This window comes from Pectinophora gossypiella, chromosome 19 (genome assembly GCF_024362695.1).
Source record: "Pectinophora gossypiella chromosome 19, ilPecGoss1.1, whole genome shotgun sequence".
NCBI classification, from domain to species: Eukaryota; Metazoa; Arthropoda; class Insecta; order Lepidoptera; family Gelechiidae; genus Pectinophora; species Pectinophora gossypiella.
In genome coordinates, this window is record NC_065422.1 from 4,372,119 (window position 1) to 4,395,391 (window position 23,273).

Consider the following 23,273-nt stretch of genomic DNA (forward strand, 5'->3'; position numbering starts at 1 on the left):
TGGCCTTAGTCAGCGTGTTGTGGCTGCAAGACTGCATCTAAGCCTGTCATCTGTTCATAGAGTCTATAAACGTTATCGGGAGACTGGTTTGTTCACGCGCCGTTCAGGATCTGGCAGGAATCGGGTCACTTCTGAGCGAGATGATCGATTTATTGTAACAACTTCTTTAAGAAATCGACGCCTTAACGCTTTTCACCTGCAGCAGCGGCTTCGTGTTGTACGAAGGGTGGCTGTAAGTGACTCTACAATTAGAAGAAGGTTGAAGGATCGTGGACTGGTACCGCATAAGCCAGCAAATGGGCCGAAATTAACTGCAGACCATCGAAGAGCGCGCCTTAACTTTGCACGTGAGCACCTAAATTGGTCATACCTACAGTGGAGCAAAGTTCTCTTTTCTGATGAGTGTAAAATTATGCTGTATGGTAACGACGGAAGGAACAAGGTCTACAGAAGAGACGGAGAACGCTATGCACAATGCTGCATTGAAGAAAAGGTCAGCTATGGTGGCGGTTCTGTAGGTATGACCAATTTAGGTGCTCACGTGCAAAGTTAAGGCGCGCTCTTCGATGGTCTGCAGTTAATTTCGGCCCATTTGCTGGCTTATGCGGTACCAGTCCACGATCCTTCAACCTTCTTCTAATTGTAGAGTCACTTACAGCCACCCTTCGTACAACACGAAGCCGCTGCTGCAGGTGAAAAGCGTTAAGGCGTCGATTTCTTAAAGAAGTTGTTACAATAAATCGATCATCTCGCTCAGAAGTGACCCGATTCCTGCCAGATCCTGAACGGCGCGTGAACAAACCAGTCTCCCGATAACGTTTATAGACTCTATGAACAGATGACAGGCTTAGATGCAGTCTTGCAGCCACAACACGCTGACTAAGGCCAGAATCCAGCAATGCCACAACTTGGGCGGCTTCTGTGGGCGAAGTATCCATACGTTTTAGAAAAAAAACCTTTTTTCAGACGTCCCAAAGTCACAGTATTGAAATAAAAAACAAAAAGTTTAAGGATAGGCGCCAATTTTTAGTTTTTAAACGCTAAATGTACTCCAACCCTAAACACACATTTGTCTCAAAACAGTGATTCATTTCGTTTATAAGATAAACAAATGAAATTCTAATTTTGAATTTAGAATTTTCGCTTATTACTGTAATGGCCACACTGCCAGCTATACATTTATGTATTTTTTTTCATCGTATGAATTCTTTTTTGTGTTAAATTCCGACAGAAACAATGAAAACGGAAGTGTTTCGATTTTTTTGATGAGAAGTGTATTAATGCTCGTGACCGTACTTATGAGGCCAATTACAGTTATCCACTATTGTAAAGTAGATAATAAGATGTTAGCAGAAAAATTCTTAATAAAATTATACGTACCTATACAGAGTTAAAGTATTTTTTTTGTATATTGCCTATTGTTCGCGGTCTAAAACAAACGCTTCCGCTGTCGCCTATCCTATACAAAATCTTAAAGCGTGTCGTCTCACCGCTCCGCTCGTGTTCAAACCCCCAGCCTTAAAGCCAAACAAACGCATACGCCTGGCCATGTGTCCGCATGACGCAATAATTACCTATACCCATTTGTCTATTGGTTTCGAAACTATGGACGAATAAAGGAAACTGATAGACGGATGCTATACCCAACTAAATAGAAATTTGAAGGAAATGGTCGTTGTATGTTGTGTAGGCCAAATGATACCTACCTATTAGGACATAATACCGGTCACTACTTACTGATGTAAGTGAGTAATCGTTACATGAGCCATGTCAGGGGCGTTTGGCGGCTCAATCATAAACCTGACAGCAGGGTTGATGAGGTTGGTATTCCACCTCACAAGTCACACGATAAGAAGAAGGACATAATAAGGAATAATACTACGTATAGAACGGCAACTCTCCGCTTCCCACCAGCGGCTGAGCTAGGTTTACCTCACCCCCTCGGTCTTACTTTAGTCTTCAATCGTATGGGCGTCAAACGTCACAATAACAGAGATACACTTCTATATATTCAATGTGGAGTGTCTCTGTAAAACGATGTTTTTTTGTATGATTAGGCGATAAAAGAGTTTACGAATATTTTGATAAACACAGAACACGTTCAGCTGCCTGTCTTTCCGAGCATGTCGTAAAATGCGACAGAGGGATCCTTACCAACATGTTATGGGCGATAGGCTGATATTGACACTAGTTAGATTATTGTTTTTATGCACAATAAAGTAGTTCATAACATAAGCTCACAACTATACCTATCTTATAGGGGTAGTCACCGGTACATCCATCGCAAGATGAGGACGAAGTCAAAACTGATAGTCTTGCATTTGCAAATAATACTACTGCAATTGAAGTAAATTACCAAAGAAGCAAATGACGACCAGTGTTCGGAAAACCCATTTAAAAAGTTAACCGATATAAAAGGTTAACAGATTCAATCGGTATCCTTTTATTACGGTAACACGTTAATCTGTTAACCTATTGAAACCTGTTAACACATATCAAGGGTTAACCTCGGTTTTATAGGTTATTACTAACGAAGAGTAAAATATTAAAACAAACTCAGCTGGAAAGAGAAAGATGGGTATAAACGGGAAACAAGCGTTTTTGAAGAATCGGTTATATTCGACAAAATTGAATGGAATCGTTAAAAATCGGCTAAAATCGTCTGGATTCGAGTAAAATTTTTTTATTTCTTTTTAAAATTTATTGATTCCACTTCGCTCGACTGGATTCCAGGTTATTCACCTACCTTAATGACACATCGGAGTTGGCAAAGTGGAGTTGGTAATGCGGAGTATAGTATCCCTCAACGCAACTTTTTCTTCTGGGGGACTTCAACGCCTACCATCAAGAGTGTTTGTACCCGTTCCAGAAGACCGACCATGCTGACAAAGGCTGACAAAGAGGTGCAGGCTTTTGCCTTGTCACTAAGTTTCTCACAGCTGGTAAATTGCGCTGCAAGGGTACCTGACGTTGCCAATCATACCGCCAACTGCTTGGACCTTCTGCCGTCAACTGATCCGGACCGATATCAAGTATCAGTGACTTTCCTTTAGGAACTTCCGGCCATTGTTTGGTGAGATCTCTATCTGTCTATCCCCCATCTGATCTTAACCGCAGAGAATCCAGGCGAATATGACGATACAAGTTAGCAGACTGGGATGAGATGCGGCACTTCTTCGCGTCCTATCCTTGGAGTGAGGTATGCTTTTCTTCAGAAGACCCGACGAGCTGCGCAGACCCGCATACCGGGTGTGGGCTGAAGAATATACCTGCAAAGCTCCTAACTCTGAAGAAAACTCCGAATAACGCCGTCAAGTCTTGCAAGAGGACAATACGCGGAGCTCGTTTCGACCATATAAGTAGGCCAAATCGGTGCGAAACTGGCTAAGTACCCAACTGGTATTTATCTAGCTAATTTCTGCCGTCTGTTGTTGCCGCCATTGCTGAAACCTGATGGATCGCTGACCTATACCGCGCACGAGAAGGCAAATTTATTTATCTCCTCACCTGCGACTCTCGTCTAGATGCTGAGAACAATATTCCACCTAGTGTACCTCCTTGTGATCTGGCAATGGCAATACTGGTCTGAAAAAAAATTGAATGCCATCGAAACTACAAGAAGAAGAAGAATGGCAGAGATCTGTATCCGGCAACATGAGGTCCTAAAAATGCTTCACATTCTAGACGTGAATGAGTTCCGTGGTCCAGATGGTATTCCAGCAATCGTACAGCAGAACTGTGCACTTGAGTCGTCTCCAGTACTGACACGGCTCTACCGGCTCTCTATGGGTTCAGGACTAGTCCCGAACCCATGTAAGCTTGCCTATGTGCAGCCTGTGTCCAAAAAAGGTAGTCGTGCCGTGCCGACCCTGCTTACTACCGCCCCATCTCAGCGAACTTGAACAATTCCCTTCTACTCGATCGACTACTTAGTGACCGCCAATTTGGTTTCCGCCGTAATAGGTCAACTGGCGATCTTCTTGTGTACGCTACACACTTGCGAGGCTCTTGCCGTGTCCTTTGATATCACAAAGGTTTTTGATAGGGTTTGGGAGAGTCTTATTGGAAATATAGCCATAGGCTTATTGGAAAGCTTCCGGCATATGGGATCCCTTCAAGCCTGTGTAATTAGATATCTGACTTCCGGAGGAATAGACGGATTCGGGAAGTCGTCGATGGGTGCTCGTTTGATTTACATGGTATTAGTGCCGGAGTCCCTCAGGGATCTGTTCTCTCTCCCACTATCTTCCTGCTCCAGATCAATTATCTGCTGATTTATGTCCTATGGGTATACAGACGATAGCACAGTGACGGAGAACAAGCACCAGGGATGTCAGCGTTATCAGAACTTGTTATCAGAATCTTATGAATCGTGTGAATTTGACTCTTAAGTCCGTCTCAGAACGGGGTGACAACAACTTGGTCGAATTCAGCGCTTCCAAAACCCAGGCATGTCTGTTCACCGCGAAACGAATCTGGCTCCAATGTTTCGGAGTGTACCCATTAGTGATGTAACGAATATTAGCATTCGCGAATATTTTTTGCAGATATTCGTATACACATTCGCGAATGTCTAAAAATTTACATTCGTTACACCATCACTAATATCCACGACAATTACCAACTATCTCGAGCTCTATGGTATGGACCTAATTGCCAACCTAAAATTCGGCTGCTACACCGAGTCGATAACAAAATTGCAGCCAAAAATCAGACATCCTTTCTAAAGTCAGATGATACTTCCCCTCAGAGCAGTTGCTCGATCTATACACAGCACAGGTTCGTTGTTGTATGGAGTACTGCTGTCACCTTTGGCAAGGCTCTGCCAGCTCTCGGTTGGCCGCTCTCGACTTGGTGGAGCGTTGAGCATTAAAGCTCGTAGACAATGAGTCGTTAGTGAAGACTCGACTCCAAAGTCTAAAACACAGACGAAGGGTAGCGGTTTTTTATAGGATACACTTCGGTGTGCGGTTTAGTGTGTGCAGGAACTTCATGAGTTAATTCCACCCACACTATTCCATCTTCGAACAACTAGTCGTCGGCAGATATTTCATGTTGTGGATATACCACCAATCCGCACTAAACGTTTTGCCTCTCCCTTTTTGATGCGAATAGCAAAGGACTGGAACAGTCGTCTGCATTTCCAACTCGTTATAATTTGGCATTCTTCAAGGCTAGGGTGAATAGGCATTTACTAGGTAAGCGTGATTCACCCTAGACTACATCGTCCCATACCACCAGGTGAGACTGACGCGGTTTTCAAACGCGGTCAAACGTGAGCCTATATTATTAATAAAAAACTGTCGATTTTAGTCGTTTCCAGGCGATTTTGTGGAATCCAGTCTAGTGGAGTGGATTCAAGTCATTTGTGTCAGTTTAAGTCCATTCAAGCTGATTGTGACGATTCTAGGTGCTTGTCAAATCCAGTCCATTTTAATCGATTCTAGTCGAATCCAGTCGATTCCTCGACTAAAAAATAGACTCGATTCAAGTCTTTAAATGAATATACGCATCATACAAAACCGTAACGTACCATACGCCTAAACCATGCGATACGGACTTCATCCTATGGCTACATATTAAGATGCATCCCAATTCCATCTCAGATCAGAGTAATATTCAAGATCACTCAAACAAGTGAGTTAGAGAGCGTTATTATATTGTCTAGATTCCATGACGACTACCTTCCGACTTGATACTAGTAACCATATTTTGCGTCATTTTTAAATGGAGTTCCTATAACCACCTGGTTACCATCAGATCTTGAATACTAACCAGAGCTAGAATGCTCGTCAAGGCAAATTATTTTAACATCGAGTTTCTAAGTTGACAATACAAATGACCACCTGGTCATCATCACACCCTGAGTATCAACCAGCAACAACCACCTAGAGTCAGAGTTCTCATCAAGACAAATCAAACAAACCCAAACTTGGAGGTCTTGCGTCATTTAAATTTCGAGTTCCTACCTTTTGGTTATCATCCAATCCTAAATACCAACCACCAATAAAGTTCTCATCAAGACAATTCAAACAAGCCCAAACTCGAAGGTTACGCGTTATTTTAATATCGATTTCCTAACTTATGACCACCTGGTCATCATCAGACGCTGAATACCAACCACCAAAGCGAAGTATAGCTAAAAGGCTCATCAAGACAAATCAAACAAGCCCAAACTCGGAGGTCTAGCGTTATTTTAATATCGAGCTCCTATCCTTATAACTACCTGGTTATCATCACACCCTGAGTATCAACCACCAACAACCACCTAGGGTCAGAGTGTTCATCAAGACAAGTCAAACAAACTCAATTCGGCGATCTTGCGTAATTTTTTTGTGGAGTATATATAATAATATAATATAACCTGGTCATCATCAGACCCTGGATCCTTCCGTCATGTCTACAAATCTTCTCGTAATTATCACCTATCAAACAAAAAAAAAACGTAACCAAATCGGATCATGCGTTCTGCAACTACGTTACGACCTTTCCGCGTAGCGTCCCTGGTTAAAAAGTAAACGTCGAAATAGTAAAAAACAAAGCGCGTGGAACGATTAAACGACGCCGACAAGTGCCTGCAGGTTGCTTGGCGCAGCGTTGCCAGCTTTCTTTTCGCACGACGGAATGGCAACATGCAAAAATAACCGTTTGTAAAGCGGTTAACCTATCATTCCTGTTAACCTTTAATTTCTGTTAACAGTGTTCGCATTAACCCCCTTGATAAAGAATACCGAAATGTTTCGGTATACGCCTGTACTGTTAACACATATTTATTTCGGTTAATAACCGAATTATTTCTGTTATTAACCCTAACCGGAGGAACACTGATGACGACGCTGCGTAAATAATACATACGGCCAGATTACACATTGAAGACAATGGACGGCCTAGCACAAAACTATTAATTTCCGAGATATTTAAACACTATATTACAATAAAACCTTGTGTCTAATTGAAGTATCAGGTAGGAGATGTGCTATTGACATTATAGCATGACATAAAACCTTTGATTATACTTATACAGTCATGGCACAAAACAAAACATAGCTCTAAGTCTACTTTGATTTGCTGGCATACTTCACGTTCAACGCAATGCTAATATAACGGTAACTTTGCTCCCCGCACCAATTTGTATTGGGCGTCGACCTCATCCCCCCCCCCCCCTAGGTCTTCCTTTAGTCTCAAATGATCGCTAAATTTGGGGGAGAAACTGCGCACAGAGACAGAAGAGAAATACGTAGATGAACATACGGGCATCAAATTCAGGATATTTTAAAAACATGGGAGGATTTTGATGGTAGTTGACAATAACGTCATAAATCGTCTGAGACAGACATATAAGGCCAATGATGATGATGGTAGTGTTAAAGGGGTTTGTCAGGATCAAAAACTCCATGCAGGGACCATGGAGTTTTTGATCCTGACAAACCTATTCTATCTGCAAAGGGGAAATATGCGTCATATGACGTACGTAACTAAAAGGATGAGTAATTAAATTATTAATAAACAAAAGCCATTGCTTCCCTTTAGCTAATTTAAGAGGAAAGTAAAGAGGTAATTTGGCAGCTAACACAACTCGTCTAAACTTCCAGTCAACTATTGTAGTATCCAACAACACAGAGATGCATATCTGGATAGGCCTTAATGTGTTTGTCAACGTCAACTCGGTAGACAGCAAAATCTGTAAGATTTTTGGACTCAAGATTATAGATCCAAAAGACAGTACCTAATTACACAAATATTTTTAAAATATTTTACTTATCCATAATAAGATCTTAATGGTTGCTCAAGATCAGCTTATCTACTGCTAATAATCTCATTTCATTAATATTATAATGTTAGGCAATAACTTACTCTACCGCCTAAAATATACTTTACCAGTTAACAGGATTTTAACGGCCTAATCTCGACTTATATACATTACCACGCTAATGAACGTCACAACACTGGCTTCTGTACTTTGACAGATCTAATTCCTACCGCGCTTTGAAGCTATTTTAAATAATTATCATCTATATTGAAATATAATTACTAATTGATCTGTTGTATGAGCACAGGCCTAAACCAATGATTGTCGAATTTGTTTTCGAATTCATGTTTGGATCATAAATGATTATCACGTGCTCAGCGATGAAGGAAAACATCATGAGGAAACCCACATCCCAAGGCATTTTTAGAGGTATGTGACCTAACCTTTATTGGGCTGGTTTTTCCTTCGTGGGTTGGAAGGTCAGACAGGCAGTCGCTTCTGTGAAAAATCGGACCTGTCAAATCGTCAGGCTAGGGAGATGACGATATCAGTTATCAATTAGTAGTTAATAAAACATGAACACACATCGGCGCCCATTGCGAATCTAGTAACAATAGTAACATGTAAACATTTAAGTCCGTATTTTCGTATACTATCGGGCATTATGCCAAACGCGAGTCCATCGGTACTATTTTCGTGAATACCGAACTTATGACCACGCCAAAGAATAAACAAAACGTAACCAGATGTTTAGATAATCGTCTGGCGATTAGGCGACTATTACTGATTGCATCAGCCACAACGGTTAATTAGGAATTAGATGAAATGATAGAAGTAGGTGAAAGGATTGGTAATTTTGTTTTAAAAACTAATAAAGATAAAATAAGAAAACCTGTAGTAGTAATGGAACTAACAGAAAATTTAACAGCTTATCATTATGAAGTTGAGTAAGAAATCAAGTAGTTATCAAATGACTTTTATCAACATAATCATAAATAATATTAAGATAAACTTGTAACTCGTCACTGTAAACAATATTTTTGAATGAAAACTAACCGACACAACGCTCTACAACACAAAAGTTCACTCCCAACTGAGGTAGGCATAGGTACAAACATCGCAAGATGAACTGAGTACCCACGCTTTACCGAGGTTGCTGTTAACCAACGTATGTAGCGAGTCGTATCGCCGTCTATAATGGCTGAGCCAACTGTGTTAGTGAATTTTTTTGATCTTTACAATACAAACACAGTATCCTTCCAGTCGATAATTTTAAACTCTGTGGATATGTATTAGCAAAGTATGCTGAAACTTACGCAACAAAATTAGGTTATCGCACCCTTGACACGGGTTTTATAGTACTTCCACTAACACAGTGACCTACCCTTTCAATGACTCATTAGTTAAAAATAAACTATACACGAGATCTGAACCACGTTGCTGAAAAAACAAAATGTTATATTGAGTTAGTTGAGGAGTCTGAACTTATTGGAAATTAGGATACTCAAAGATAGAAGAAACCATTAAGTCCAGAGAAACAAAAGCCAAATATGAACAATTATCATTCCGGTATCGATTTCGGAAACAGATAAGGGCTACCTACCAACAACTGAGATAATAATTAGAAAATTAAGAAGGATTCAGCAAAGAATTTGTTTAGAATGAAAACAAAATAATTTGTAATTCTAAAAATTCAAAAACTACATATTTTAGATCAAACGTAATCAGCAATGAGCTGAGAAAACGCCAATGAATCAAGAATAATAATGGATTCCGACTCAATAACCACATTTTTTAAATGAAACTTATTTAAACGTACTTAATGATAGCATTGACAAATTCCAATCAAACTTACATGATATTCAATCAGTTCAATCCGTTAACAACACAACACAATCACAACACATCACAGCACACAAACAAGCCACAACACGAATTTGTCAACAACATAATTACGATCAATTAAATCGATGACCGAATGACCGATTTAGACCGAAACCCGAACGCACGCGAAAACCAACCGAAAATGTGGACCGAAAAATCCGAACGCATGCGGCGATGTCTTACGCACGGGAGCGACTGGCTAACGAATATCTTTCCTCTAACACGTCCCACTACTTCACAAACTAATTTCTACACAAACGGTTGCTTTACTCTAGCTCGTTGAGTTGAAATTCCATTGTCCTAACTGTTATAAAAAGTTTGCAGGGACCGTATGGATTCTCGTGAAAAATTAATAAAGATTTGCATGTGGATATTTTCAGGATGTTTATATTGCATCACTAGGGTCAGATTTGAAAAATAGATGCAATTTATGAAAGATCCGTGCTTCGGAAGCCACGTTAAGCCGTTGGTCCCGGTTACTATTTACTGAGTAAATGAGTAATCGTTACATGAGCCATGTCTGGGGCCTTTGGCGGCTCAATCATAACCCAGACACTAGGGTTGATGAAGCTGGTATTCCACCTCACAACCCTAATAAGAAGATGAAAGATTCTATGTAAGCTCTCTCCCTAATTAAAAATGAAAAAGTATACCACATTATTCTAACATAAGATTAAACCTTAGGTAATTCAAGATTAATATCAAATCTAGCTGCATATCATCGAATCAACAGAAGAACAGAGAGAAGAAGAAAATCAAGTCACCTTTGCGAACTTAAGTATTTTTTATTAAGACCCCTATTAATATTTGAGCAAAGAAGTTTATTCATTCATTACAAGTATAGTAATTACGATACAAAAAGACATCTTCACAAGCCAAGTACCAGCCAGCCATCTGGCAAGAATTATAACGATCACGCTGCTTATTGCTTTTCTCACGACTCATTTTACTTTTTGTCAAGCTCCATAACTTTTCATTAATACTCTCATCATTTAAGTAATGAATCATGGTATAAATATCTTTGTGTCTACAAGGCCAGTGGTGTTCAATATGCTTCTTTAGATTTTACAGCTTACAATATTAATAAAAATAGACTTGTTTTTTTAAAGTAGAACAGTTTTTGCTCTTGGTCTAATTGCGCTTGTTCATTGAACTAAACTAATCAAAAAAAGTTAAACAACAAACGATTGATGTAGGTAGCGAATGAGTAAACATTTTCAAAATCTTTCTTCCATCTGTTTAAGTATTAAGTCGGAACTTTTTGGGAGAAAAAAATTAACAACCCTAAAAACCGATAAAGTAACCATAAAATTCTTCCAACAGCTATTTACTATCCTGTTTTGGATACATGCATAAATAAGATCACGCCTATTTCCCGCTGTATTTGATAAATAGATAAAAGGCTAGTTTCCAACTAGTCAAAACAGTTACTTTTTACTAAACGTCAAAACACGAAATTACAACGGAATTTGTATGAAAAAGCACCCTGTGACGTCATAGAGAGATGTGATAAAATTTCGGACTCATTATTACGCTTTTCTTGATTATTCATAAATAAGTCAAATAGAAAATGTTTCATCGTTAGTTTTAGACCTGTCTTTATTTAGTAATCAGAATTTCACAATTTATCTTGAACCTAGTACAGAACCCAATTAACCGAATACAAACTTGTGTCTCCTAGACTAGATGCTATTTCGAAATATGTCAATTTGTTGTAATCAAAATATAGTATCTTTCAAAACGCTTTACAAAACTTTACCTAGCAATTCACCCGAAAAGTCCCCGAATGTCCTGCACTACATCAAAAACCAATTTCACTATGATGACGTCACCAACATAGCGTGACGGTCAAGCAACAGGTCACAGGGCGTAAACTAAACATAACACTTCCATAATTAATGAATTTAATTATGGCCAGTTTGTTTTTCATTAGGCCTGGTTATGAATTCGTGAGCGATAGGGATTTGAAATTGAAATGGTAGTATGTGTAACATAAGGTAGTAAATTACGTTATTTGACCAGCAGGGCGCACGACGCAACGTGATGAAATTATCGATCGATTCAATAAATTTTGTCAAAATCGATAAGTTGGTTTTTTGTTGGTTTTAAAAAAATCTAAAAACAATGCTAATTAAAAAGAGCTATTATACTGTAGACGAATTTTTAAATGATAAGTTTTAATTTAATACACACTTCCTCTCTTCCCTTCAACGTTGCTGTGCCCTACAGGGTCCATGTTTTAGTTCCTATGCCTATGTAACACCCCATTGTACTACATGGAATGCAATAAATAATTGAGAATTGAATTGAGAATTTCCCTAAAATGCGTGCCACGTGACTTTTTTGGTATTTTGACAGAACGACATGACTTATTTCGGTTCACGTATTAGCACCAATCGACATAATTGTATCGTGAGGATCGATAAAATGACCATGACAAAATTTTATCACGTCGCGCATGTTAGTTCTACTGAAAAGTTTTCAGATACGAAGTTCGTTCCATTGTTATACAGTAGAAGAATAAGTCGTTCAAAACATAAAACCGCAACAGTTATCTTTGGTGGGATAGACAGAGCCACAGATTGTCAGAAACGTGCTTAACAGCCATTTGCGGTTTAGACGCAAACGCGTTGCGTCGCAAAGAGATAAGTCGACAAAACTGTAAACTAAAATATTTTCTTTTTACTGTTCTATTTATCTTATTATATCGTATTCTGTGTATCTTTAGAATAGGCGTAGTAGCCCAGCTTGTAAAACGCCTCTCACTTTGAGGACGCAGGTTCACATCCAGCACAGGCCTAAACCAATGATTATCGAATTCGTTTTCGAATTCATGTTGCTCAGCGGTGAAAGAAAACAACGTGAGGAAACCCACATTTCCGAGAAATGCATTTTCGGAGGTATGTGACCTAACCTGTATAGGGCTGGTTTTCCCTTCGCGGGTTAGAAGGTCAGAGAGGCAGTCGCATATGTAAAAAAACCGGACCTGTAGAATCTTCAGGTTGGGTACGCGGACCCTGTGTGATGTATCTTTAGAATCAGTGTGAATGAATGAATGCAGTAGTCACATCGGAAGGCGCTGGGTCTAAGCCTTAAGATCATAAACATTTTAGTATTAATAAATGTACAACCAATATGAGACATTTTCTAGAATTTACCATATATTGAATTTATTATTTATAATCTACCTAAAGCATAAAAGGGACAAGTAAACCTAAATGACTTAAAATAAATTATATTGAATTTAATAAATTAATTTAGACCTATGAAACGATAAACGCGGTTAAAGTACCTTCTTAACAATGTCACAATGATAATTCTAATTGGTGTTAATTACAAGAATATTCTCACGAGCAATTAAACATCTTTTTTATGGTGGGGACGGAGATAGAATAATGTTTGAACTTGCGTCACCATTATAACAATGGTTGCCCGGTTTGATTCTATTTCTAAGAAAAACACCATTATTGGAGATATCAAAATTCTTGAATATTATTACCACGTTTTATCTATGCTTGAATATGTTGTTTAAAATGATTTGACGGCTTTTGTCGTCATTTATATTATTAATATAAATATTTTTTTTTAATTAAGATGGGTTAATATTATTTATATTATTAATATAAATGACATCTAGCTTATTGTGATCATCATATTAGTCGCAAATTACCGCGATGCCAACTGGTTTGTTTCCTCGTAATGTGATGTACCTACACGTGAAAAGTACGGATCGGCAACAAAACAGTTTAGATATTAATAATTCAGTGTGCATATGATTTTTTAAAAGAACCAAGGCCACGGGATAGCCATGTGACGAGGGGACTTGTGCCCACATTGTAACGTATTTCTACATTTTGCTGCAAAAACAATATTAAAATACACAAAAGTAACTCACCGAGACTTTACTGTAGTCATGATGATGTGCCAGATGTAGCGGCGCACAGCTGGAGGCGGCACTGGAGACGCTGAGTGCGTCGCCTTCGCTTGTACCCTCCGCCTCCTCCCACCGCCGCCGCCCCGACCCGCTGCGAACACCCCCGACCACCCCGCAACCCCGCTCAAGCGAAGCACCAAGCGACACATCGTCAGCCCTCGGAACACCACTGTCTTCCCCACCCTCAGACGAACTCTCAGACCCTTCCACACTAATCCCACTCTCAAACTTTGACTCTGACTCTTTAGACGAATTCTCCTCGGTAATCATGCTCATTTCAGATTTAGTATCTTTCGAACCAAACCTGAAAGAGTCACTGTGAACCCAAGGTCGTTTAGCTGTACTAACATCGGATTTAACGGTTTCTGCGTCCGAATTATCGTCTGAATGTAAGGTTCCGTCGTCTGAATCTTCTTCTGAATCTTCGAAACAAGTTTTGAAGGACGCGTCAGATTTGATAGTAACATTCGAGTTGCAAGTATGCAACGACCAATGACCAGAATGTTCCGAGGACGACTTTCGTAGCGAGACACCATAAGCACGGGTAAGGCTAGCGTCGGTTGATGAAGAGGAATCGTTTAAAGAAATCACTTCTGAAATATCTTTGATGGAATAAGGACGAGCTGATGATGAAGACAACGTGGAAGGATGTGACATTGTAGTGTAAATTGGACTACTTGGGACATCTTCAGTGTTCCGATTTTCGTTTTGCTTGTTTCTCAAAATTATATTTTCAATACTGACTACTGCATAGGGTTCTTCTAAGGAAGGAACGGACTTTATGTGTTTCAAGCCTTTTTTATCAACTGTCGAATTAGGAGTGAAGTCTAAGGTGATATCGGGAGTAGAAATACTTCTTTTGATAACAGAGAACTTGACAGCGAAGTCGCTAGCAGACTCACGTCGTTTATTGTGCAATTTGCATTCTTCTGAATCGCAAAAACAACGGAATGTTGACGTTATTATCTCCTGCCTACTCTTCAACGCATCTAAATCTATGGATACTGTTGATTCGTTAGCTTGAGGCGCTTTTTCTAATAAATCTTCAGCGCTACTATGATGCTTTGGTGGCCTAGGTTTACAAAAGCATATTGCTGTTTCAAAGTAACTATCTCTTTTATCATTGGGTACCTTTGTAAATGGTTCTACATCTTTATACAATGTTTCTCTATTGAAAATATATATAAATTCTTGTACTGTAGGTGCTTTGTACATGCAATGCCCGGTTCCTCTTATATGATAGTTAGCTAGAGTATCTTTTAAAACTTCATTATTCCATTTCGGTAAATCCCTTACATTTGTGGAATTTCTGTCTACTTCGATGTTTGTGAAAGTTTTGTGTCTAAATAGTACTTTTTTCTTGACCCTGCGTTCTGGTTTCTTATTGGGCAAAGTGCCTGTCATTGATAAATATATAGATGCGTCTTCCGTACAATCAACATTCTCTATAGCACTGGCTTGTGTAACATCTGACAATTCAGATGCATTTGATACTGTCCTACTAACTACATTCTCGACTGCACCTAAACTTGGATACAAATTAACTTGTTTACTGTGGCGGAATGACTTAGACTTTTCCGACAGCAAAATATCTTCTAAATTAGTTTCATCTATCATAGAATCCGTTGAAAGAGTAGAAGTTCTACTTACGCTTGGTGAGCTATCTTCATCTAAATCAGTAGTTTGCACAGGCACTGGTATAATCGTCCTTTTTGGCGGATCAGGTTTTTTCTCCCTCAACAGAGAAACATTTTCGTAAACGACTTTTTTTTCTACCTCATCAAGGGGTATTTTCGGCGGTATGTGAGTTCTTGCGGCAGGAGTAGGTTTAGTAACTTTACTTTCCATTACCACATTTTCGTATATAACATTTGTTTTCTTTGCCTCTAACGTAGCTATCGTAGGTCGCGGAGGGGGTATTGGAGTAACATTATTATTATTAGCTGCGTTTAGCTTCATCTCTTTCTCCGAAAATTCATAAGGTTCATAACATTCATTTAGTAAATGTGTTGATTCACAAGATGCATTTGACACGATCGACCTTCTGATACTTTTAGTTCTAGGTTCAAATATATCTTTTGCATTAGGATTAACAGCTTCTGTAACCTTATTGAGGTCAGTACTAATATTATCACAGTCAATTTCCGTTATAACGACGGATTCCGCAATAGACTCGCATTCGCTGAGTTCAGTGTTTTCGGATATATTAGGAAGTGATGTTTTAAAACCTGGGCAGCTTCTATTACTTCTATTTACAGTCGAATCCCTGTTTAGCGTACCTAATCTGTCTAACGATATAGTATCAAATTCGTTGCATACGACTTCACCCGAATCCTCCTTCTTCGACAGTATTTTGAAAAACTTGCTGTTGCCAATTAGCAGAGTGTTCGTACTTTTGTGGTCAGAATTTTTTAATTTATTTTCGACCACCGACTCTAACCCTGCGCTGTTAGAAATGTTAGGAGCAGAGTTGAACTTTGCTTTAAGGCCCAAGCATTTGGAAGCAAGCTTTTTAACAAAACTTTGAGGATGATTCTTTGTTATTGACGATGAAGATGGGGATGGGGAAATGCCAACATTAGGGTTAGTGTTTTTCTGGGTCTCTGGGGCTTTCCTGTAAAACACATAAAGCAACAAAAATAAAATAAATTATAAAATAAAGTAATATAAGTAAGTTATATATTTTATAATGTTAGTAACGAAAGTTTTATATTACCACCACCAACACTGGGACACTTATTTTACCATGAACATTTACCAGTCTACAAATAATTGTTTTATTTGGGTTATCTTTTTCTTAAAGACACCACTAGACTTGGGTACATCATTGCTACCGGTACTATTTGGAACTGAGTTAGTTGAAGCCGTAGGAGTCTTATCAAATTTTTCAATGACATATTCTTCATCGTCGCTTTCATCGAGATTAATAGAACTTTTAATTTCTTTAAAATCAGTGTTTACATTTATTTCTTCATCAGTATTATTAATGGCAACATTATTGAAATTTACATAAATATCTTCGCAGCTAAAGAATATGTCTTTTTCAATCGGTATTGAATTGTCGCCGTTCCTGGGACAAAAACACGGCGGCGCATAAATTTTATCTTTAGATCTAACAAATAGTGAGTCTCCATCGACAGTATTAGGGTTACAATCATAAATGTAGCTTACATCTATTGGACAATAAATGCAACCGTCGTCGCCCTTTATGTGAAAGTTTTCAGTACAAGGTTCATAGGAATGTTTTTTCAAATTAAATTTGGATTTAATTTTCTGTCTGGTGTTTCCGTCCATTGTAGCATATATCCCTAAAGAGGTCAGAGGAAAATGAGGTACTGCATCAGACGTAGACCTCCTACGTTGGTGTCTTTTATGGTTATCCATTGCTACATACTGGGCTTTATCCCCGTAAATATTGGATAGTTTAGCTTTGACGTCGTCAGATACATTTGATACTGTCATGTTTTCATAAATGTCAGTATGCGCAGTTCCGTCACATTCCTCGACATCATTTTCCTTAGCATAAACTTCCTCGACATCTCCTTTAGCAGAATCATTTTCACGACTATTGTCATCCTCTTTAACAAAGCCATCTTCTTTAACAACATCATTCACATCTTCTTTAGCACAAACTTTGCTGTCGATTTTAGAATCTAGCTTATCTTGATAGGCTAGTTTTACGTCTGAACTAGTTCGAATTATTTCTTTCGGGGGCTTTGGTGTTGTAGCTGGCCTCTTTTTTAAAGCATTTTTTAAATCCATAAGAAATTCACTATTTCCACTTTTAACGTCTTTATTCATTTTACGTTTTTCTGGTACTTGCAAAATAATATTTTCATAATGCTCAGATGAGGCACAGCGTAAAGAATTCCTTATTTTTTGAAATTCTTCTGTTTGATCTTGGAGGCTGTTCTTATTACGAGATAGGTTCGAATCGCTGTGAGTAAGTTGAACATATTCATCTGTAGATCTGCGTAAACTGGCCAGTACTCCTGATGGTGGTAATGGCAACACTTCAATTTTGGTAGTAGAATTATGAGGTGATGCAGTATAAAAGTTAGTGGACAAAGCATTTTGAGAGGCAAGCGATTGATTGAGGTGGATAGATTCGTTAGACCTGCAAATTGTAATTTGTATGTAAACAATAATTAGGACGTTATTTTGCCTTCATAGTGAGATCGTTTATTGCGATTCGTATGAAATAATTCATGTCGTGTACCTATATTCGTTTACTTTAAACTTGCATATCATTTACTCGAAAGCTGTCTCAGGCGGGGGCTCTCGCCCGCTATCAAAGGATGCCGGTACGAGAGTCTTTTTCCTACGAAAGCCTCTCACCTGACCGTATCTAGACAAAATCAAACACTCGGAAGATTTTAATGAGGCGCCTACATCGACAGTTTTGTTTTGCACACTTTTTGTGGAATCCACAATTATATTTATTTCAAAGAGACGCTACGTCGTTTCGTGTTTACATTTTTGAGTGTTCGTAAAAATGGTATTAATTATCTTTTTTTTTTTTAAGAAAAGTTATGGCCTTAATGAGGTGTTTAGGAGTGCTCTATTTATTGCTGACTAAAACGAATGAGATTTGCTTTTGAGTAAATTTTCTAGAAATTATCGTCGTTTGTAACTTGAAAAGGGAGTTTTTGAGAGAGCAATCAGAAGTCAAAGGTGGGGAGATTGAGACACGTCGTGTGTCGTAATTGAGATGCCGCTCTCCAATTAAGCCCGAATGTTTAGAGTCAGAGCTTCTTGCTCGGATCTTTAAAGTAATTACAGGGAGCCCTTACCGTGCCCTGTGACACGAATATTTAGTCTGAAAGGACGGCGAGAATACTACGGTCTTTTTATTTTGCTCAAAAGGATACTCGTGACTATTTTGCCGACGGTTATGTTGTTTATAGACAGGCGCTTTACACTTATGCAAGTTTTTACTACGTTTCTTTTAAAAAAATATGTATTTAATATCTTTATTAGAAAAAGACAAAAGTAAGAAAAAGAAAATAGAAAACGCAAAACCGTGCTGTTAATTTGATTAAAAAGCAAACTAATAAGAAAAGAATACACCCCATACACCACACACACTAAACACCAATGATAACTTTCACGGAAACCAATGGATTTTATGACAAACTTACTAATAAAAATTACACAAGCGTTGAAGATACGCGTAAGTTTTTGACAGACAAAGTTCAATCGTATCATTTGACAATTAGATTAAATTTTGCATACTTGGTAGTGGAATATTCTCCATACCCCCTCCATTTGACTGAGGGGAGGCCTTTGCCCAGCACTGGGACGTATATAGGCTGTTTATGTTATGTTGCATATTTACGCACTCAATGCTTGTGTAATTTGACAACTCATTATCAATGGCAATAATAATCAATAGTCACTAGATAGTAACATAATTCGTTGTCTTACAGTGAAAACCACGAAAGCGCCTATTTGAACCATAACATTCGGATGTGATTTTTGTTAACAAAACCTCGCAACAGACACGCTAGCTTTAATCCAGGAAAAAATGTAAGTAGTACGCGGATTTTTTAAAAATAATATAAGCTCGCGTTTGACCACAATCTCACCTGATGGTGACGATGTGGTCTAGGGATCACGGTTACCCAGCAAATCGTAGCTGACTTTACAAACTGACGTATCTGCGATTTTTTGCTAAAATAATTTGTGTATTATTGACAATAGCAAAAAGGTCAAATCAGATTCGCCAAAAATTTCAGATATGTCATTTAGCGACGTCAGCGATGAAATAATTCAAGTTAAAATAAGTCTAGGTTTTGTTAAAGAATTTGATTTTTCTCTTCTTGACTTGATGACATTCGAATTTGATTTTTCTAAAGGCGCTTACGCGGTTTTGTCTACAAAGCTACCATACTATACCATGCCTAACTGTACAGGGTGTTAGTAACATCGTAACGAATACTGAGGGAGATAATTCGGACCATGATTCTGATATCAAGTGGAATTTCCGGTCGGATAATTCATGTAAATTCAAGTGTCTTTTAATAATTTTCAATATTTTTTTTATAATACAGGTTCGCGTTTGACCACAATCTCGCCTGATGGTAAGTGACGACGTGGTCCAGGGTGGATAACGCTTACCTAGCAAATGCGTAATCACTCTAGCCTTGAAGACTCTCAGTCCACGAGTTGGAAATAACTTTTGCGATGGCAAAATCAATTGATATCAACTCAGAATCATGGTCTGAATCATCCCTCATAGTTTCCGTTACGATGTCACTTACGGTCACGAGCATTAATATGTATAACACTTTGGTACAATGTCACATTAACTTTTTTGACAAATTGAACTGTAAGTCTCACTAAATGTCAAATATGTTAGTGCGACAGAGTCCAAAAGTGGGTACATTATATTGCTCATGACTGTACACCGTGTATACCAAGTAGACATAGTAAATGGGAACTCACATTCCAGCGGGGTTCGGGTAGCCAGTGGGGCTGTAGTCTTGCACCGGGAAGGGAGGTAGGTCCTCCTCGCTTTCATATGTGTTCCGAGCCAAGCTCTCATACTCTAGAACAAGAGGAATCACAATCATTCATTAAACGTAATTAACATAGATAAACTTGTTCCCGGGTTCGAATCCCGATGGGGACGTACCACAAAAATCACTTTGTTAGGACATTACAGGCTTATCACCTGATTGTCCGAAAGTAAGATGATCCGTGCTTCGGACGGTAAGTTAAGCCGTTGGTCCCGGTTACTACCTACTTACTAATGTAAGTATGTAGTCGTTACATGAGCCATGTCAGGGGCCTTTGGCGGCACAATAGTAACCCTGACACCAGGATTGATGAGATTGACAATCCACCTCACGACCCACACGATAGAATATAAGAATGTGTGTTTTATGGCTGAGGAGAAGAATGACAAGAAACTGCAGGCAACACATATTTTAAATCAATGGTGGTATACATTACAAGTTATTTAATAACTAGAAGAACACATTTAATACGAGACATTTTAAGGTAATCATTAATCTTATAATAAGCTTTTATATATAAAGTAAGCTTCACATGAGCTTTTTAAATTTATTTGGACAGGTCCGGTTTTTTACAGAAGCGACTGCCTGTCTGACCTTCCCATCCGCGAAGAGAAAACCAGCCCAATACAGGTTAGTTTATATACCTCGCCCTTTATAACCAGCTATATTATCTTAAAATGATTTTATATAGCACATAATAGTAATACCTTAATATTCGAATTAGAGAAAAAAGCCTTCAGCGACGCGCACCCGCGTCGTCCTCCATTCCTCTTCTGTCCCTTTCTTTTTCATACCCCTCGCTCTTCCACTCTGTTCAACCGAATACGTCTTCACTCATATCTCTTCTCTTTCACACACATACCTGTCTCTCTCTAACTCGTTCGTCTTATATTATCTTACTCTTTTACCTACACTTTCATACATCACATATAAGGAACATTACAGTTGTAACGAGGCATCTAAATATAACTTCGTAACATAATAAATATTAACAATGATAACATAACAACACACGCTTGTTATCAGTAGGTGATACACATATATTTATATGAAGTAAACACAATTTTTTTTATGAAGTAAACGTTATTTTGCCTGAATGTTGATAGTAGGTTAAACATTATATAAGATAACATTACGCCCTGTATCTCTGAAGGCGTAGGCAGAGGTGTATAGTTTAACACCCACTCACCAGATATATTTAGTTCCATATTTAGTACCAGTTATTAACAAATTAATCTCAGCTTCGAGACTGCTCTCAAGATCATGTCAATGTGACAGTTCTCATATAAAAAAGGAGACTTGAGCGTGGTCTCGAGGGCAATTTCAGCTGAGATTCGTTTATTAATACCACCCATGTAGGGGGCTCGCCTATTTCCATTAACCGGGCACAAATCTTGGAAACCCCGTTCGAGTCTTATCTTTGTTAATAACGTTAACGTTAATGTTTGCTGAGGCACGCACGGATAGTTTTGAGACCATAGTGCGCAAGCGGATCTTCTCCCTGAGGCGCAGGGTGCGGGGCAGCGGCAACATGTACCTGAGCGCGTTAACCGAGAGGGTTGACTGCCCTATCGTAGTACACTGGATGAAGGTACTTATTATGCCTAATTCTGGTGCCTACGAAAAATAGATATTACCTAGTGTTACTTTACTAACATAGTTTATAAGCGCCTTTTTTCTTACTAACAATAATATGGAGTACAATCTGAAATAAATGTAATAATAAATAAAGTTAAAGGAGCAAATAGCTGTACTCTTTTATGTCAAAGCGTCATCATAGTCAAATATACAAAACTACGGATAAAGTAAAGTAAATACATACCAAAGTTTACACGCTTCAACATCCTTACACACTAAAAACCACTTCCAAAAACTTCGTAAAATATTATTTTAAATAACATTTCTATAGCGTGCGAGGCATAGCACGTTCGAACATAAACTGAATGCGAGATAAATTAGTTCCGAGATAAGGAAAAAGACGTCATACGGTGCAAATACTAAAACCAGTTATATTGCGGCGAATTTGGCATTCTTGAATGAGTCATATTGACAAATACCCGGGTTTAATCGACACTTTGGAGATTGCCAATATTAATCTAAGCCTTGTGAATGATAATCTGACTTTCCGTGGATAGCCAATGGCCAATTGGCCAAAAGAGAAATTTAAAACATTTTATACTACTTCTTATTCACACACACATATACACTTACACTAATAACTTTCACTCAATGGTGCTGATTCTAGTAAACACCATTAATTATATTTTAAGTTATACCTGTCATTTCGTTATCCGTCGAAAAAGAAAGGGACGGGCAATCGTCAGGCATAAAATTTATGGAACACACCACACGTCAATTTTGGGCACAAATTTAAAAAGCCCTCCCAAAATGTTATATTGGCCAATAACCCGACACAATTAAGTTGACAGCACACGTCAAACGGGTTTCATATCAGCGAGATGCCTATTTCATTCGTCCTGGTTATTCATTCATTCACTGATTCATTTTAAAATTAAGTTGTCATTCATCCGTCTTTTCCTTTTCGACGGATAAGAAAATGACGGGTATAACTTAAAATTAAATTAGGAGGTGTCTACTCTACAGGTATTTTATTTTTGACGTGACTTATTGTAGATTTGCCGCAGATGGCATTAACTACTTGGCCGGACAAATGGGGAGCGCTGAAGGCTCTCACCCGGTACAACGTTTCAGACAACAGGCCTGAGGGTGACCAGTAGGGCGTGAACTTCGGCGCAGGGCGTCGTCTGAGAAGAAGGATATTTGAAAGAATAAATCGACCCTAGCGGGTCGATAGCGATAAGCGCTGAATGGGGGACATCGTCTACAGGTATCGGGACCATGCAACTTATTTGCAAATACTACAGACACTTATTATTCGTTATGTACCAGTGATTACGTTTTGTTAACTGTGCTACTGAGTCCTTATTATGTAATGAGCAATTACTGTCCTTTTACCGTTACAAAAAAAATGTGCCACCAATAAAAAAGTAAAAAAATCTAGGAAGTGATTAAGTAAGCACCTAAGTGACCTATTTAAGTAAGTATTCCATTCATCATCATAATTTAAAAACAACGCTCTTGTCGGTGTAGCGTTATCTATGCAATTTTTTAAGAAATATGGAGCTGCCTTTCAAAGCCGTACCAGGACTCCTGTCCTCCGTCT

General features: G+C 38.5%; 1 protein-coding gene across 4 annotated transcripts in view; it reads right to left on the bottom strand.

Annotated features, from left to right (window-relative positions):
- The window catches only part of LOC126375445 (ankyrin repeat and SAM domain-containing protein 1A-like), a 147,837-nt gene that overhangs the window by 87,047 nt on the left and 37,517 nt on the right, over positions 1-23,273 (bottom strand). For all 4 annotated transcript variants that reach the window (XM_050022364.1, XM_050022365.1, XM_050022363.1 and 1 more), the window contains exons 7-8: positions 20,016-20,118; positions 13,530-13,659 (exon numbers count right to left, since the gene is read on the bottom strand). In XM_050022364.1, the coding sequence (XP_049878321.1) occupies positions 13,530-13,659; positions 20,016-20,118 (233 nt within the window). The remainder of the gene's footprint in view (positions 1-13,529; positions 13,660-20,015; positions 20,119-23,273) is intronic.